Source organism: Panthera pardus, unplaced genomic scaffold, assembly GCF_024362965.1.
Source record: "Panthera pardus isolate Hobbes unplaced genomic scaffold, ASM2436296v1 HiC_scaffold_7, whole genome shotgun sequence".
Lineage (NCBI taxonomy): Eukaryota > Metazoa > Chordata > Mammalia > Carnivora > Felidae > Panthera > Panthera pardus.
Genome location: NW_026527002.1, coordinates 6,956,988 through 6,971,623, shown reverse-complemented (window position 1 = coordinate 6,971,623; position 14,636 = coordinate 6,956,988). Strand labels below are relative to the sequence as shown.

General features: G+C 35.8%; 1 protein-coding gene across 1 annotated transcript in view; it reads right to left on the bottom strand.

The window, feature by feature from the left end:
- The window catches only part of LOC109250218 (uncharacterized), a 59,115-nt gene extending 56,057 nt beyond the window's left edge, over positions 1–3,058 (bottom strand). The window contains exons 1-3 of the mRNA XM_019421228.2: positions 2,919–3,058; positions 2,783–2,814; positions 2,510–2,639 (exon numbers count right to left, since the gene is read on the bottom strand). Of these exons, the coding sequence (XP_019276773.2) occupies positions 2,510–2,615 (106 nt within the window). The 5' untranslated portion in view covers positions 2,616–2,639; positions 2,783–2,814; positions 2,919–3,058. The remainder of the gene's footprint in view (positions 1–2,509; positions 2,640–2,782; positions 2,815–2,918) is intronic.
- Between the last annotated feature and the right edge of the window lie 11,578 nt (positions 3,059–14,636).

Here is a 14,636-nt window from a genome sequence, read left to right as displayed (position 1 = left end):
CCAGTATTGCCAATAAATGGTTTAGCAGCTCTCAGAGAAATGAGCATCTAACTCTCTGCGTATGGAAATAGCTAAATTTACAATCAGCTTGATGACTAAACAAAAGTTATTGTTTCATGGTGATAAAAACAACATTGTTTTGTAGAGTGAAAAGTATAAGCAAACTTATCTCAGAGACAAGTTCTTAAAATATTTTCCTGAAAAGATGTCCATGGGTCAGCACTGTTCATCCCAACACTTTCCAGGCATGTGAAAACCGATTCACGACTGTGAATTTATGGGATACTGAGCATAACATCAGGAAATAATGCTGCAAGTAATTATCACACATAAAAGACCTCCTGTTGCTGTCAGTTATGCCAAGGAAAATTACTCATACTATCCTGTACCTCCCTTGTTGAGGACTGCTCATTCTACTTTATATATTAAAGGACTAGCATATTAAGATGCTAGAAATGCTTCGGGGTAAAAAGTTTCTCTTTTCCATATGTACCAGTTAGTGTGGTCTACACAGGAACTCACATATTTGACTACAGGGCAAGAACTCAGTTGGAGCTGTCGGAGCATCAATTCTTTCTGATGGCTGTCTGGGCTTTCTTGTAGCAGGAGGACTGGCTTCCAAGAGGAATTAATCCAAGAGACAAAGGTAGAAGATACGGATTTTGCAAGTTACAGTGTTGTCCCATCTGCACTGTATCAGTCAAGCTGTGTAGAAAGGCTTGAACCAGTAAAGGGTAAGTAAGGAAATGAATTCCACTTCTTGAGGTGGAAGTGGCAAGGTCCCTTTACACATTAGGTTGTATGATGAGTGTTAGAAGACAATCCTCCCTACATCTGTCATTCTCCTGCAGAGGCCGGCCCTCTGAATAAAGACACTTACAAAAGGTTTATATAAGGAAACAATCCGTCATAATAAAGCTTAGAGATCTCTCCCCCTCTACTTCCTTTCCCTTACCTCTCTTCTCCTCTTCTCTCATCTCTCTCCCTCCCTCTCTTCCTTTCCTTCTCTCTCCTTCTCTTTCTTTCTCTCTCTCTCTCTCTCTCTCTCTCTCTCTCTCTCTCTCTCTCTCTCTCGCTCCCAGGAGAATAAAAAGGTAAAGGCCTTTCCTTCCCTTCCCTGGAGAAGATTTGTTTATGTTCCAGAATAAAAAAAGGTGTTGTCTGTCTCCTTTCTCTCTGTCTCTGTCTCTCTTGCTCTTTTTCTGAAAGGAAGGATGGGCAACCCTATATAAGACCAGAGTTTCCTGATTTTGGGGATTTCTCCCCTTTAACGCACCCACCCACATATGCAGGTTCCATCAAGCCTTCACCTCAAATGCTGTGGGATTCAGACTTGGGGAACCAAGCAAGATGTTGCTCTGGCTGCTGCACTTGCTGTGGGAAATGAATGGTCTTGGTCTTTGACTGTACTCTCATGTTTTCTGAAAATAGGGCAAAACTTAGATCCTTCACAGTTTCTGATTTAACAATAGCAGATACTTTTGCGACCACATTTGGAAATACAATATACTATATTCAATAAGGAAAAAACCACCAGCCCCAGGGTCCTGGATATAAAGGGCCACTTTGAATGATCTAAGTAGGTAAATCATTCCAAATGGGAACCAACAGGTAAAGGAAATGTCTAAGGGATAGATTAATTTTGGAAAGAGAAGCTACTAGGAAGTATTCTTAGCCTTCCACATATTTTCATAGAGGAGAAAACTGGATGATTCCTTGGGATCTCTAATATAAGGTAGAGGACGTTATATTTTGAGGAAAAATCTCCAGCACATCTTAGAGGCTATTAAACAACATGGTTTCTAACAAAGTACAGCAAAGTCATATTCACAGACGCAGCTGGAAAGTTTTGCTTAAATACTAAATTTGTTTCAAAAAGAGTTAGAGGTTTGGGTTTATAGTCAAAGATCTAACATAATCAGTTTGCCCCTTCTTCATTAGTTCTTCTGGTCATGGCATCACTAAACGTCAAATCTAGACCTTCTTTGCCTAGTTCTTCCTCTGTATCTTTATGATGGCACTAGCTACCAAGAAAAAAGAAAAACCAAATCATTATTAGAATCATACGTGTTTGTCCTCGTTTTTAGGTTGTGACCCTCTGGAATTCAGAATACTGTCTTAGTTATTTCTGTGGCCCTCAAATTATTTAACATAGTGTTTTGAACAGAATAGTCACTCAATATTTAATAGAACCAATCTAATTCCTTAATGGCCATACCATTCAAGAGCTCAATTTTGTGAACAATTAATGTTAATTGCCTACATTTTATTCTTCAATTTATAGCAAATATAAGTTTTTTCATGATGTACTGTTCCGCAAAATGACATCATCTGCCCGGATTTAAAGCGTGTCACGAGTGATTATTTGTATTAGTGTAAGTCGTGAATTGTTTCAATGGCCTAATACTGGTGTAAAGCCATGTGAAAAGAAGCAAAACCATAAATTAAACTGCCTTCCTCTAGTTCCCAAAACTGCCACAGCACCAGCTGCTTTGCCAAATGACTTTACCGCATTTGTCTGTCTTCTCTCCAAGTGCATCAACTGTGCCATCTGGATGCAGACGGACAAACCCTCCAGTGAGCTTGTTGTAGAACTGAAGAGTATTTCCTTTCATAAACTTCCATCTTTCTGCAGCCCACTTAATATGAAAACAAAACAAAACAAAAACACCAACATGAGAAGACAAAGAGAACATTATATACTGTTTTTGTTTTAACACATCAAATAGCAATTTGGACACTATTGATACCAAATAATTTAAGGCCAAAAGTAAAATCTTACTGTTTCTTTTCTACTAAGTTCTAGCTTCTGCCCTGAAGGTATAAAGGAAAGAGAAAATCATTAATTTCAGCAGAGTCATGCTTTCCTCAATCATCGTAAGAGAACCTTCCCAGCAATGTGCATATAAGACACTCACGCACAAAAATGATACTGTTATCCCTGGCATACAGTTCTCTGGCAATTTTACCATCATCTTCCCCTTGATCCAGCCATCTATGGAAAGAAAAATATATCAGGAATATTGTGGCTTTACACTTACACTGAGCACTGGCAATTATGGAATCAAGTCAGAAATAACGGGTAACAGGAACTGCAAAAAGTCATAGGTATCTTGTTGGCACATGCAGAGCAGAAAATGGAAAAGGGAATGCATGAAGTGACTAAGAAAGTGCAAGGGAGGGAGGAGAAGCTGCCATCAGATTATGGGAGAGGTATCTGCTTCCCCTAACCCACAGGTCAGTCGGTCAGTTAGCTGGTCAAGGTCACAGATCTTACACCCCCTGCACCAGTTATTAAATTCCTGGTTTTAAGCCATCAACTACATTTCAAACTACAGTCAGTTATTTCATAAACGCCTATTATTGGTTCCATAGGGAAAGAGGCAGGAGAGTGCTGAAAGAAAGAGCAAATCTATCACCACTTTGGAAGAATAACCCAAAAATCAAGGCCTAGTGACAGTAAGTCAGCAAAGCCATCATTGTATAAAAAGCCACATGCAACATTTATTTTGTACATTTATTATAACCGAGCTTAATTTGTGACCTAGACCACAGGGGATCAGTTTTCTTGCCAGGGACTTTCATTCTCATAGGAGAAATCATATTTTTTTAAATCTTTCCAGGTAAACCAAGGAAGATTTAATCATATTTTTTAAATCTACCTTAATTTAATGAGAAAAATTTAAACTTACATCAAGAATAATGATAAACATATTGTATATCTTTCTAAATAGAAGCAGATGCCCCTAAAATTAATCTTCAAAAAAGTTACCCAGCAAAGCATTAGTGACCAGGAATAAGTGAATAAGCTATCCATTGCTCCAAAATACATGAACTTGGAACTAAGATGAAATGAATCTGATGAATGTAAAAGCAAACCTACACACCTGTGACAGAAGAAGGCATATTCGCGGTTTGTTGTGGGATCCTTGATTACAACATCATCAAGAAACCAGCCATTTCCTAAACACAGATTAAAAGAAAGAAAAGTGTAAATATGTATGGCCTAGGTATTACTTGAAATTTTGAAAAGATGTCCTGGCTTCCAAATATATGTGAAGGCTTTATGTACTGTAAAGCTTTAATACTTCAAATAAAGCAAAATATAAGAAAAGCTATAAGAAGCATTTAAAAATATTTCTTATATATGTAACAAAAGCACAACATGTTTTAAGGTTTCATGTTTTATGATATCTACCTCAATATTATTTTCCAAGAAGTTTGAAAACAGACCAATTCAACAATTTCTCTTGATTTCATAAACTGTTATTTATATCCCTGGACCTAAGATCTTCCAAAAAATATATACCTAATGAGCTAGCAATACTTTGTATTTCTAAAACATACACATAAAGTTAATTAAAGTTCAAATCTGAATCAAGTATATATTTTGCTAATCCAGAAAATGAACTTTTAGATACTCTGTTGAAGCACACAGACTGAGCCGGTATACATGAAGACAGTCATTTCCTGTTAAATATTTGATTTTATATTAATTTGAAAACTGGAGTTAGTTAAGATATAATTTAATTTTACTTATAGATAAAATGGAATATTTTAACCAGTCACAGTAGTTTCATCTATACAAAAGAGTCAGCTCAAAATCTATACTCTTCTAATCAAATATCCTTGAGTTTATGAGTTAATAACTAATAACTAGAGGATGAAACTTTTTTTTAAATGTGTTTATTTTTGAGATAGAGACAGAGACAGAGACAGAGTGTGAGCAGGGGAGGGGCAGAGCGAGAGGGAGACACAGAATCCGAAGCAGGCTCCAGGCTCCGAGCTGTCAGCACAGAGCCTGATGTGGGGCTCGAACTCACAGAGTTGTGGGATCACGACCGGAGTCAAAGTCGGACGCCTAACCAAGTTGAGCCACCAGGTGCCCCTAGGATGAAACTCTTTTAACAAAGCATTCAAGGGCCTTCATTGCCTGGCTTCTGCTTACTCTTTAACTTCATCCCATATTATGTACTCCCATCATGGAACCATGCCAAATTGCTCATAGTTCCCAGATCAGCATGCATCAAAACCACCAGGAGGGATTAGAAAAACACAGATTGCTGGGCCTCACACCGAGTTTCTGATGCAGTAGCCCTGGGATTAGCAACCTAAGGGGACTAACTGTCCCAGTCTGCCCTGGAAAGAGGGGTTTCCCAGGATGTTCCTATACTGGCAAACAGTGTTTCCACTAAACACTAAAGTGTTTAGTTTCAGTGCTAAAACCAGGAGAGTCCCAGGCAAACCAGAATTATTGGTCGTCATATAAAAGAAACCAAGAATGGAATTTTTAACGACATCCCAGGCAATGCTGATGATCCAGGAACCACTTTGAAAACCACTGCCATAGATAGTGGATATTCATAATTTACACATGGTGCTCCATCACCCATGCCATTCTGTATGCCTAAAATGCCATCCCCAAAATGCTTTATTTCATTTTTTTATTAAAAAAAATAGAATTACTTGTCTCCTTTAAGGAAAATTAAAATGTTACCACAATTCTGAAATGGGTTTTAAGAGCTACTGAGGAGTCTCTAAAGACAACTCTTGGAGATGACAAGGTACTGACTTTTAAAATACTTTATAAGTTAATAGGTTTAATTAATAATCAGTATAAATATATTTTTTAATGTTGGTTTATTTTTGAGAGAATAAGAGAGAGCATGAGTCGAGGATGGACAGAGAGAGAGAGAGGGAGACACAGAATTGGAAGCAGGCTCCAGGCTCCGAGCTCAATGCAAGGCTTGAACCCACAAACTACGAGATCATGACCTGAAACGAAGTCAGACACTTAACCGACTGAGCCACACCCAGATACCCCAATTAATAATTAGTTTAAAAGTACCTATATAAAAACATATTATCTCCAAGAACAGTCAAGTGGAGGCAAGATCAGCTAAAAGACAATGTAAACATGAAATAAATATCACTGTAATTCACTGAAATTTAGGAGTGGTTTTCTATACACCATACACTAGACTTGTGGGTTAATTAAAATTTTACAAAATTAGATTAGAAAAAAGGTTAAACTTCAAATATTATATTTCTTTGTATAACACTAAAGATTTACTTTTTGGCCATGTTTTCCAAGTTCTTTATATGATGAGTGGTTTTTTAGTGTATCCTTTTGGAAATAATGTTATGAGACTCCGAATGCTATTTAATCTTCTTTTTAGCAGGCTGCACCCTCCACCCCCATTGATGTGCAGCATAAGCTATACGTGTGTGCACACATTCAACTTCTGACACAACAGGTCTAAGTGGGCACTGACTCCTTGCAGACACCTAGGTAAACGCTGACTTCCTCCTCCTGCCCCCTGATACCTTCCCCATAAAAGTAAGGCATTTGCTGTGTCACTGACTCTGAGGACAGTAATATCCCTGGCGTGACCCTCTGTTTCCGTAGAGAGGGGAAGCATGAGGCTCAGTCACACCCTTTGCTGCTGCAGAGTAAGGACAGAAGCTCGCAAAAAGGAAGGAGAGGCTGAAGAGTACCAACTAGGCCCAACTCCACCACCCTGCTCTGCCTTGTTGGTGTGGACAGGAGGATAAGCTTAGGTCACTGGGCCTCACTGATGACTAGGGCACAGGGGGAGCAGAATGCCATCCACTCCATATTGTCCTACCTCATTCCACCTCCTGATGCTAGGTAGGGGTGGACACTCAGACACGACGAGAATTCACTGACACCGGGGGTGGGAGACAGTGGAGTGCTGACTAGCCCCAGCTTGCACTGCTTTCTCCTATTTGCAAACGACAGGGCTGTCTACGGATAAAATTCTAAACAATCTACAAATAATAATAAATAATAATAATAATGAATGATAATAATAATAAATCCCAGAAGTAAAAAGTGAGTTGAGTGACATCTTGGATACAAGACAAATCACCACACAAAAATAAATCGCATTTCTGTATACTAACAATGAACAAATGGAAACTGAAATTCAGACACGATGCCACTTAAAATCACTGTAGAGATTAAATATTTAGGATAAACTTAACAAAACACGTACAGAATTTGTATGCTGAAAACTTTTAAATGCTGAGGAAAGAAATCAAAGAATGCTTAAACAAATGAAGAGATATACCCATACTACATTCATGGATTGGAAGTCTCAATTTGGTGAAAGCATCAATTCTTGCCAAATTAATGTCTAGGTTTGATATAATTCCCTTCAAAACCCAAGCAAGTTTTCTTGTAGATATGGATAAACTTTTCTAAAACTTATATAGAAAAGGAAAGGTCTTAAAATAGCTAAAACAATCTTTAAAATATTAAAATACGAGGAATTAGTGTAACTGATGTTAAGGCCTATTAAATAGCTGCCAAGACAGTATGGTATTGGTAGGACAGACACACATATCAACAGAAGAGAGCAGAGAATCCAGAAATAATCCCACATAAACATGCCCAATTGCTTTATGACAAAGGTATAAAAACAATTCAGTGGAGGCAGGATAGGCTTTTAAACAAATTGTGTTGGAGTAACTGGACTTTCATAGCTAAAATAAATTAACTTCAACCTACATCTTACACTTTATACAAAATCGCAAAATAAATCATAGAATTAAAAATGAAATGTAAAACTATAAAGCTAGAAATAAATAAGGAAAAACAAGTTTGTGTATAGGACTATTCAAAGAGTCCTTCAACTTAACCCCCAAATTATAATCCATAAAAAAAAGAATAAACTGGGCCTTATCAAGACTAAAAATTTGCTCTGCAAATGACCTTATAAGAAGGTGGAGTGACAAGCTACAAACTGAGAAAAAATATTTGCAAACCATAAATCCAAAGGACCAGTATCTACAATATATATACAAAAAAAAAAAAAAACTTTTAAATTTTAACACTAAAAAAAAAATCCATTACAAAACAAACAACATAAAGACATTTCACCAAAGAGGATATAAGCACATAAAAATATGCTCAACATTATCTTTATAAAAATACAAATTAAAATGAAACTGGTAAATCACTACACACCCATCAGAATGGCACAGGGGGGAAAAAAGGCAGCAAAAACACCCAATACCAACACGGATGCTGAGAAAATGGATCACACATATACTGCTGGTGTGAATACAGAATGGCATTGCCACTATGAAAGTTTGCCAATTTATTACTAAACTAAACATGCAATTCCATATGACCCAATCAACTGGATTCTTGGGCACTGATCGCAGAGAAATGAAAAGTCATGTTCACGTAAAAATCTGTACACATACAGTCACGGCAATTTTATTCATCACAGCTCCAAACTGCAAGCAACCTAGATGTTCTTCAATGGGCGAATGGTTAAACTGAGGGAAAGCCATTCCATGGAACACTACTCAGCAATAAAAAGGAACAAACTGCTGACACATAACAAACAGCTCGAATGAATCTCTAGGAAACTATACAGAGTAAAAGAGCCAATCTCAACAGAATGCATAATACATGATTTCATTACTATAACTGTCTTATTCGAAATGAGAAATTATAGGTATGTGGTACAGATTAGTGGTTGCTGAGAGTTAAGAATTGGAAATGTAAGGAAGAAACTGAGGAAGACAAGTGGATGTGGCTACAAAAATGAGACATGACAGGTCATTGTAGTGATGGCACTCTTCTGTGTCTTGCCTGTATAAATATCAATATGCTGATAACGATGGTGTAGTATACCTTTGCAAGATGTTACCACTGAGGAGAACCGGGTAAAGGACACAGAGAATCTCTCTGTATTATTTTGTATAACTACACGTCAATCTATAATTATCTCAAAATAAAAAATTTAAATCATCCCCATCTCTCCCCAACTCTCTTATTTCTTCACTTCTGATGCTCCACTTGGTTTTGGAGTAAACAATGATGTATCCCCTTACACCAGTTAGAATGGCTAAAATCAAAATGACAAGAAAAAACAAGTGTTGCCAAGGATGTGGAGAAAAACGAACCCTCATGCACTGTTGGTGAGAATGTAAACTGGTGCAGCCACTATGGAAAACAGTGCAGAAGTTCCTCAAAAAGTTAAAAATAGAAATACCATACAATGTAATAATTCCACTACTAGATATTTGCACAAAGAATATCAAAACATCAATTTGAAAAGATATATGCACCCCTATTGTTCACAGCACTATTTACAATAGCCAAGATATGGAACTAACCTAAGTGTGTGTCAATAGACAAATGGATAAGGAAAATGTGGTATGTATATGTACACACACACACACACACACACACACACACACACAGAGGAATATTATACAGCCATAAAAACGGACAAGATTGTGCCATTTGAGACAACACGAATGGACCTAGAGAGTATTATGCTAAGTGAAATAAGTCAGACTGAGAAAGACAAATACCGTATTATTCTACTCATAAGTGGAATTCAAAAAATGAATAAAACAAAAAGCAGAATCAGACCTATACGTACAGAAAACAAACTGGTCATTACCAGAAGGAGTGTATTGGGCTAAATGGCTGAAGAAGAGAGGAGGTAACAGGCTTCCAGTTATGGAACGAATATGTCACAGGAATCAAAGACACAGTGTAAGGAATATAGTCGATGACAGTGATATAATGGGATAGATATGTTAGCTATGCTTGTGGTGAACATAGCATAATCTATAACTTGTCAAATCACCATGTTGTATACCTGAAACTAATATAACACTGTGTCAATTATACTAAAAAAATGTTTTAATTAAAAATGTAGTTTATAATTAACTTTTTTAACTTTGTTTTCTGAATAATAAAAATTTATTTTGAGTCATTTTGAATTGCTTTTTTAATATCCATTGATCATTTTTCCAGTGACATTCACGAAACTGCCTAGTAACATTCACTAAACTATATTTAAAAATTATCCTCATGCATTTTAATGTGAGAGTCTTCCTTGTTAATCTATTTCAAAATGCTACAGTCTATTAAATCCTTTAAATTTTTCCAAGTTAGTAACATAGTAATTTTAACAGATTTATTGAGAAATAATTTACATACATAACGTTCACCTGTGTAAATGAGTTCTGAGGTTGTGTGGTTGGTAATATATCTATAGTTGTCATGTCATAACCCAAATTCAGTACCATTTCATCAACCCCAAAGGAAAGTCTGTACCTATTCACTACCACTACCAACCATCCATCCCCTCCCCTCTGCTAGACTTAGGCAACCACTAATCTACTTCCTCATTTTGAGAAGATCTGCCCATTGTGGAGATTTCACACAAACGGAATCATGTAATATGTGGCCTTTTGTGACTAGCTTCTTTCAGATAGAAATAGAAAAAGGAAGTCGGCTATCTAATGATTTACTTTAGGTTAATTTTACTACCTGAGTCTGTGATGGCTCTTAATCAAAATCAGTAGGTGTATCTGTATTATTATCCCCATCTCTCCCCAACTCACTTATTTCCTCATTTGATTTTGGAGTAAACCATAGTCTTTCTATAAGACACCATTGCAGCAGATTCTCTCCATTGTAGTCTTAGATCTTATGTAAAACGAATCTCACAGCAGATTGTTTTTGCTAACCAAATGGACAGACCTGGTACACTTTGGCTCATCAAACAAAATTCTCAACTACTTCTACAGCCAACGCACCAGAGACAAAGCTAGGACCTAAACTAAATATATGGAAGCACGAAACCTTCACCTCCCTCACTAAATAAATAAATAAATAAATAAATATAAATAAATAAACCTCTAAAACAAAACAAAAACACCTCACACATAATGCTACTGCAGTATCAACACCAAGCAATGGATTACAAAACTAGCTGAGATCAATCACTGGTAACTAATCTGTAAAGAACAAATAGGTTCACTTAATCTGAAACAGGACCTATAAATCACACTTTCTTGGCTAGAACTTCTATTACCTCTCCATATGGCTTTCAGACAAGGCAAGTCTAATAAGTCAGATGGGACTATACTATTTATTGTTGATGCTAATTATTACATATAAATATTACATATATATTAAATATATATTTTTTGCTGCCACTCTAAGATCTTTTATATCTTGTATTTTCTATTTAAGAAAACAAGACTCAAGTTATCATATATTGATTTAATTTCTACTCACTTTATAAATTCTATTTATTTTTTTTATTTTCAGTTGATACTCCTCGCATTTTAATGGACATGTCTATCACCTGTAGGCAATAATTTTGCCTTCTCCTTTCTAAAATTATAATTGTTTTAGAAAACATATTATAATGCTTTCCAAGAATGCCTATATTCATAATGAGGAAATCTTTGTTGTTCCACTTCATTGAATTCCATTGTTTATTAAGTAATTGTCTTGAGTTACATTATTTTAAAATGTTTTTTCTGTTCCAAATTTTCAAAGAACTTTTAATAATAGTATTATTGGGCTGTTAACAATTTTTCTACTTTACCCTTCTGAAGTGATGTTATTTAATTAATAGATTTTCTAATGAACTATCTTTCAAATTTTGGGCATGAACCCTATTTAGTTGTTATGTATTATTCCTTTATTATACTTCTTGATTCATTTTGTACACATTTAACTTAGGATATCCTCACATACATTTATCAGTAAGGCTGAACTACAACTGTTCTTCTGGAGAATAAACACCATGGGACACAGGACATGGCGTAACTATGAAAATCCTCAGGAGCAACGTGTCACTTTTATTAGAATATTTGGAGGAAAGGGAAATGAGAAATTTAACTGTCTAATTAAAATACTGTCTTAGTCTGCTTGGACTGCTATAGCAAAATACCACAACTTGGCTAGCTTATAAACAACAGAAATTAATTTCTCATAGTTCTGGAGGCTGGGTAGTCCAAGATCAAGGCACCAGCATAGCCACCTGATGAGGGCTCTCTTCGTGGTTTATAGCTAGCGCCTTCCTGCTGTGTCCTCACAAGGTGAAAGGCACTAGGGTTCTCTCTCTAGAGCCACTTTTATAAGACCATTCTTAAAGGCTCCACCTCCCCCAGGCTCCACCTACTAATATCATTGCGTAAGGCCTTAAGATTTCAACATTTCAACAGGGAGGGGGTCACAAACATTCAAATCACAGCAAATATTTTTATTTTTTTTTTTATTTTTTATTTTTTTTTATTTTTTATTTTTTATTTATTTATTTTTTTTTAACGTTTATTTATTTTTGGGACAGAGAGAGACAGAGCATGAATGGGGAGGGGCAGAGAGAGAGGGAGACACAGAATCGGAAGCAGGCTCCAGGCTCTGAGCCATCAGCCCAGAGCCCGACGCGGGGCTCGAACTCGCGGACCGCGAGATCATGACCTGAGCCGAAGTCAGCCGCTTAGCCAACTGAGCCACCCAGGCGCCCCAACAGCAAATATTTTTAAACAAATATGGAAAAATTATGAAATAAAAATATTTGCTTACATTTACATTATAAAACACAAATATGGTAAACAAAAAGAGAATTCTTTTAGAATAGATCCTCTTAGGTCTGCAGGCATTCTTGCCCATACTAGGAACGTAACAGAGGATAATGCAAGAAGCATTAAATCATAGTTCTATATTCTGTACATTTTCAGGTTTCAGTATCATTAAGTCTGCGTACAAGTTTCCAATTCCATAATCTGGAACATTTTATATAGCACTGAAAATGTCTGCTTCATGGACATTTCAGAGAAAGTGCTGATAAATCCAAATAGAAACACAGGTGTTGGAAAGAGATTAGCCTTCTAAAAAAATTTATTATTATTGATTATCATTATTTTCTACTTTTTCTTTGGTCAATATTGAGTCAAATCTGCTTCTTGGGTAATTCATAATTTCTTAGGCTACATTTCTTGAGTCAATTTGTCTTAAATAATCATCCAGTTCATGCGGAGCTTCAAATTTATTTATCCAAAACTGTACATAATAGTCTCAAAACTTTTATCCAATATGTGTTTGTATTGTATTCACTATATCTTATTTTGGCATGTATTTTCTTCACATTTTCATTGCACTTCTCAGTGTCATCTTCCTATGTGAGTGCTCATATTTTTTTCCCGTAGAAATCCATTCACATACATGACATCAATTCTGTTTTACTATTTTTAGTCTTTGATTTCTATTTTTGTCTTCATATTTTCTTTGTCTCATTTTTCTTGATTTTTCTCTCATGCATACCTTATTTTTTCCCTGAATTGATTATCGAGATATAATTGACTTGGAATATTGTGCAAATATATATATATATGTATATATATATATACACACATATATATATATATAATTACCAACATAAGGTTGGTTAACACATCTCACATCACACACGTACATTTTTTGTTATTGCTATGGTGAGAATATTTAAAATCTAGTCTCAGAGAAACTTCCAATTATATAACACAGTATTATTAACTAGAGTTACCATATTAGATCCCCAGAACTTATTCCTCTTATAACTGGAAGTTTGTGCCCTTTGATCAACATCTCTTCTTCCCCACCACCCAGCCCCTAGGAACCACCAATCTACTGTTCCTATGAGTTCAGCTTTTATATATTCCACATATAAGTGAGATCATACAGTATTTGTCTTTCTCTGACGTTTTTCACTCAGCATAATGTCTTCAAAGTTTGTTCACATTGTCACAAATGGCAGGATTTTCTTTTTAGGGCAGAATAATATTCACTGTATATATTGACCACAACTCTTTACTTATTTATTCATCTGTTGATGGACACATAGGTGGTATCCATGTATTTATTGGCTATTGTGAATAATGCTGCAATAAAGATCGAAGTATATCTATGTTTATGAGATCATAAATTCATTTCCTTTGGATATATACTCAGAAGTGGGATTGCTGGATCATATGGTAGTTCTATTTTCATTTTGTGAGGAACTTCTACACTGCTTTCCATAATACCTATACCGATTAACATTTTCATAACAGTGCATAAAGGTCCCCTATACATCCTTTCCAGCCTTCTAACAGATGTAAGGTAGTATCTCAGCATGGTTTTGATTTGCATTTCCCTGATGATTACTGATGTTGAGCACCTTTTCATGCACCTGTTGCCCATCTGTGTGACTTCTCTGGAAAAGTGGCTTTTCAGATCTTCTGCCCATTCTTTAACTGCATTCTTTGGGTTGGGGGATGGGGTTGTGGGTGTTTGTGTTTTTGTTTTCTTGCTATTAAGTTATACAAGTTCTCTATATATTTTAGATATTAACCACTTAGCAAATATACGATTTACAAATATTTTCTTCCATTCTGTAGGTTGTCTTTTTTCTTTCTTTTTTTTTTTTTTTTGATGATTTCCGTAACTGTGCAGAAGCTTATTTTGATGTTGTCTACTTGTTTATTTTTGCATTGGATGCCTTTGCTTTTGGTGTCAAATCTAAAAACTCTTTGCCAAGAATGATGTCAAGGAGCTTAAGACCTATATTTTCTTCTAGAAGTTTTATAGTCTCAGGTCTTACATTCAGGTATTTAATCCATTTTGAGTTAATTTTTTGTGGGGGGTGTAACATAGTGCTGAAGTTTTATTCTTCTGCATGTGGCAGTCCAATGTTCCCAAAACCATTTATTGAAGAAACTATCCTTTCCACATTGTACATTCTTGCCTCCTTTGTTGTAAATTAGTTAAACATATAAGTGTGGGTTTATTGCTGGGCTCTCTATTTTGTTTCATGTATGTCAAC